The sequence below is a fragment of the Vigna unguiculata genome, chromosome 8, assembly GCF_004118075.2.
Source record: "Vigna unguiculata cultivar IT97K-499-35 chromosome 8, ASM411807v1, whole genome shotgun sequence".
NCBI lineage: Eukaryota > Viridiplantae > Streptophyta > Magnoliopsida > Fabales > Fabaceae > Vigna > Vigna unguiculata.
The window spans coordinates 34,102,120-34,106,950 of NC_040286.1; the positions used below are offsets into that span (position 1 = coordinate 34,102,120).

Below are 4,831 nucleotides of genomic sequence, written 5' to 3' on the forward strand. Positions count from 1 at the left end.
TTTTTATCTTTTAGGAATCAAGACTAAATGAATTCTAAATACATATTTTTTTAAGAAAATAATTTGTTGACTACTAAATTTTGACAACTTTTTTTTACAACTTTAGGTGACATTTTCTTCTAAATGATTATCCATTTCTCCATTTTCTCATCCTCAATATTCCAAAACCACTTAAAAGATGATGACACATCATGTTGTAAGAGAAAATTGTCAAAATTTAGTAATCAAAATATTATTATCCATTTTTTTAATCCTTTAACCATCCTTTAAAAATTAAATTGTGACATTTTTATTCAAATTCTAAAGCAAATTACATGGTGATTATTTTAATGATATTGTCCTAAAGGGCACGTGGTCGGAAAAAAGTTGGTATTTCATTTTTATTTTTAATGTTTATAAAATACTATTTATTTTCTCTTACTCTTTATTTTGTTAGAATTTTCTATTTTCGATACATCTAATAAGTCTCGTATCACTCAAGTGTCGAGACTAAACACAATTTAAATACTATTTTTTTCTTTCACTCATTAAAATATTTTTTAATATTTCAATATATTAAAATTTTATGTTCCAAAAGGAACGATTCATTAGATCAAGTCGGAACATTCACTAATTTAATATAAACAAAATTTTACTTTCAGAATTTCTTATATAAATTCTTGAAATAGAAACACATAAAATAAATAATCGATTTATAATTATTCAAAATCATTTTTCTTTTTTAAATTTAAACCAGCATTGACTCAACCAAAAAAATGTTGAATGCTGTTGTCTAATCAATTACGGTTTCCAACAACTTAACATACCCCAGCACGGGGATTGAGGTAGGAGATTGAACGTTGACGCGTCTTTTTTTTTTTTTTCTTTTTTTCTTTATATAAATTTATGATATAATGTGATATATAATATATGTTATTCTGGTATTAAGATAGTTATTTTTTTATTTGAGCTATTTGATTCTATATATAACAATATTAGCTTTCATTTATTTTTTTAATTTATAAATATTCTTACAATTTTTTCATTCTAAAAGTAATGACATTCCTCCTCTTTTAGATAAATACTTTATTTACTGTAATGGATAATTTATTTCTTTTCCTTTTATAACAAAACATTCAAGTAATTTATTTTTGAATATTTTCAATTAATTTCTATATTGCCTTCAACTTCTCTCATCCTCTTGTTCATTTTACTCCCTCTTCTTTCTATGTATTTTGTTTCTAAATTTTCAAAATGTCACAAATTTTATAATTTCATCGTATCTTTTAACAAATTCCAAATACATTATTTTCTAATACTCATGTTTGGAAGTTCAAGAAAACATATAGAAGTGTCGTATGTAAAAACATAAAAAATGTCCCATCTTAGAGCCATAAAACTTATTACTAGCAACAATAAAAAATTATCATTATACCAACAACACTTATTTTAATGTCTACTTAATAACTGTTCATGCTTTTAGCTTCTCTTCTCTTCTCTTCCTAAAATATACATTTATTAATGTTTACTAGGGAAAATAAAGTTATTGATATTTTTACATTTTACTTTATGGAAACAAAATAAACAAAATGAAGTGATTATTTTTATAATCATTCACATAAAAACACTAACTACGTTTTTTTTTTTTAAAAAAAGAAAGAAATCCAAATTTAAAGAGAATTACGACTCTAAAAATCCATGAATGCTCGTCCCATCCAGAGAACTGTGTTCTTGTCTAAGCAATAATGGTTCCCAACAACTTCTTCACCCAAACACCAAAAGATCAAACTTCCATTAATAATCCTAACCAATATTTATTTTATCACAACTTCACTTCCTACCATACTCCAAAGTCACCCTACTCAACACACATAATGGAAGGCCATGGAAGAAGAATAACAACACTACTATGCTTCCACATTGTGCTTCTTCATTTACTCTCCCTGGTGGGAGAGACTGTTGCCAAGGTGCCGGCGGTGATAGTCTTCGGCGACTCGTCTGTCGATGCCGGCAACAACAACTACATCCCCACCATTGCAAGGAGCAATTTCCAACCATATGGCCGTGACTTTGAAGGTGGAAAAGCCACTGGCAGGTTTTGCAACGGAAAAATACCAACGGATTTTATTTCTGAGGCTTTTGGCCTCAAAACTTATGTGCCAGCGTACTTGGATCCCAAATATAATATTTCAGATTTTGCAAGTGGGGTCACTTTTGCTTCTGCTGCAACTGGTTATGATAATGCAACTTCAGATGTTCTGGTAATTCATGTCTCTTTCAACCTATATATAGTGCAAGTGCTTTCAAAGCTCTTTTTTCTTTTTCTCTTTCTTTCTTTCTTTCTAGGCTGTTGATGGTTTTTTCAAATTTTCTATAATGATTTTAGGACACCCCATTTTCCTTTATCTTATTCTTGGTATCTTTTTCATGTCATGTCTGGCCTTTAATTCTGTTTTATGAGCGAGGGGTTTTATGTTTGAATAATCAATTTATCAATATACGCATGTTTTGTTTGATATGGAAGAAATGAATATTGGTTGCAGTCTGTGATACCATTATGGAAGCAATTAGAGTACTACAAGGGATACCAAAAGAATTTGAGTGCATATCTTGGTGAAAGCAAGGCAAAAGAGACCATAACTGATGCATTACACCTTACAAGTCTTGGCACAAACGACTTCCTTGAAAACTACTACACCATGCCTGGTAGAGCATCCCAATTCACACCCCAACAGTACCAAGTTTTTCTTGCTGGAATAGCTGAGAACTTCATAAGGAGCCTCTATGAACTTGGTGCTAGGAAGATATCCCTAGGAGGGTTACCTCCCATGGGATGCTTGCCACTAGAAAGAACCACAAACATTGCTGGTGGGAATGATTGTGTTGCCAGATTCAATAACATAGCATTGGAGTTCAATGATAGGCTCAAGAATTTGACCATTAAGCTCAACCAAGAGCTTCCTGGAATCAAATTGGTGTTTTCAAATCCGTATTACATCATGTTGAACATCATAAAAAAGCCTGAACTTTACGGTATGTTGTCACCCCCAGAATCATGCATCTTAAAAGTCATACCTATAACAATATGTTATATATAATAACTATGATGCACAATAATTCATTCTATTTTTTTTTTCTCTGCAGGATTTCAGTCGACCTCAGTGGCATGTTGTGCCACTGGAATGTTCGAGATGGGTTACGCATGCAGCAGGGGCCAGATGTTCAGCTGCACAGATGCTTCCAAATATGTGTTTTGGGACTCTTTCCATCCAACTGAGAAGACAAATAGTATTGTTGCAAAGTACATGGTGCTGCGTGTTTTATATCAATTTTTACAATAAATAACTTGTACTGGAATTTTATTTAAGTACTGCTACCTCTTCACGTTTGCACATTCGCCATAAACTGCCATTTGGCCTTTCTATGAACGAATGCATGTCGATGTGTACATATACAAGTATGTCAACACAGCACATTCACCATGTAATGTGCTGATAATTAGAAATAAGTCCTTTTGTTTTCGACAATATATAGTATTTATACTTCTCAGGCACTTTACTATATTTGGTGTTCTCTATGTATGTTTTCCTTCACATATATATATCTTGGCCCTATTATGTTATTGGGTCTATAGTTTGTAATATCAATTTACAATGCATGGTTTGGAAAATGTTAAGCCCCCGAAATACAGAATTTCCTGTTCTTTCTTTGGTTGGAATTATGGGCAAAATCAAATACTTATCACATTGCCAAATTCACTTTTGAGAAAGCATCTAAATCTAAAGAAATTCATCCAAACTTGGATTCCCAAATTAACTCTTGGTGGACAACATGGTATCAACTCTTTATTAATTATCAGCATCTTAATTTGACATCATTTCTGGGTCATCTATCGCTTTTGAAAGGTAAATGTTCTTTAAATCATAACTGCGCATGAACAGTTCCTGAAAGTCAGTCACTTGTGATTGTCAAATTTATCATGATATCACACAACTTTTGACTTTTAAGAAAGTACATTAGTACAACCAAACCAAATCATGCAACTAATAAAGCCAATTTTGGCGCTTTCATGACAAAACTAAATAGAAAAGTGCCAGCAAGCAAATACAAAGGTGTCCTAAGAGTCAATATGCCGCATCAAGTTGCTAAAATTGTGAGGGATCATATACATGACTAACAAATCTGGCTCATAATTTGAATCAAGGAATATTTTGGTGTGTAACCCTTGGACTGAACTAAGTAACCTCTCTCTCTCTCTCTGGTGAAAAAAAAAAAGAATGTTGTGATTAGATATGCAAGTGTATTTCATTTATGTATTAATATGTAACATTAACCCAATAAATTTATGTTTCATAAGATGTCTGTTTCTCATTGCCTCAGTTAACAGAATCAATGTCTTGTAAGTTCCTATATAGTTCAGACGTCTATGACTGATACAAACAGAATAATCTCAGTACCTACGTCTGTCAATGGCAGGGAATTATATGCATATGATTTATAGTTTCACCTGCTAAACTATACCAAAATATTCCAAGTATTACAAGGAACAAACATAATATTAGGCCTAAAGGAGGACAAAACACAAAAATGACATACCGAGAGGCAGAATGCAAAGCACGAATTACAAAACAAGCAAATAAATGAAAAGGACAATGAAGAGAATAATGACTAGTAATAAGTCAATTCAATTTTTGGCAGCATATACTTCAAGTAAGGTAAGAAAGACAGATTAAGCAAAATGGCTTGGCCCTGTCCCTGATGAGCAAGAGTTGCCAGCTAACTTGCTAAGTCACACTTTAGACCAAAGGAAATGCTTATGTAAGAAGAAATCATGGCATGTTATATTGTATAC

At 31.9% G+C, this 4,831-nt stretch overlaps 1 protein-coding gene across 1 annotated transcript; it reads left to right on the forward strand.

The window, feature by feature from the left end:
- The first annotated feature begins 1,803 nt into the window (after window positions 1–1,803).
- Window positions 1,804–3,662, forward strand: LOC114193003 (GDSL esterase/lipase At2g04570-like). Its single transcript, XM_028082686.1, has 3 exons — window positions 1,804–2,240; window positions 2,523–3,012; window positions 3,124–3,662. The coding sequence occupies exons 1-3, from the start codon at window positions 1,854–1,856 to the stop codon at window positions 3,318–3,320; spliced, it is 1,074 nt and encodes a 357-aa protein (XP_027938487.1). The 5' UTR covers window positions 1,804–1,853; the 3' UTR covers window positions 3,321–3,662.
- Window positions 3,663–4,831: the final 1,169 nt, after the last annotated feature.

Excerpts from the sequence above, each read along its gene's own strand:
- LOC114193003 (XM_028082686.1), top strand. The coding sequence starts at position 1,854 with ATGGAAGGCCATGGAAGAAGAATAACAACACTACTATGCTTCCACATT. Across the intron at positions 2,241-2,522 it reads ATGCAACTTCAGATGTTCTG|TCTGTGATACCATTATGGAA; the intron begins GTAATTCATGTC and ends TATTGGTTGCAG. Across the intron at positions 3,013-3,123 it reads AAAAAAGCCTGAACTTTACG|GATTTCAGTCGACCTCAGTG; the intron begins GTATGTTGTCAC and ends TTTTCTCTGCAG.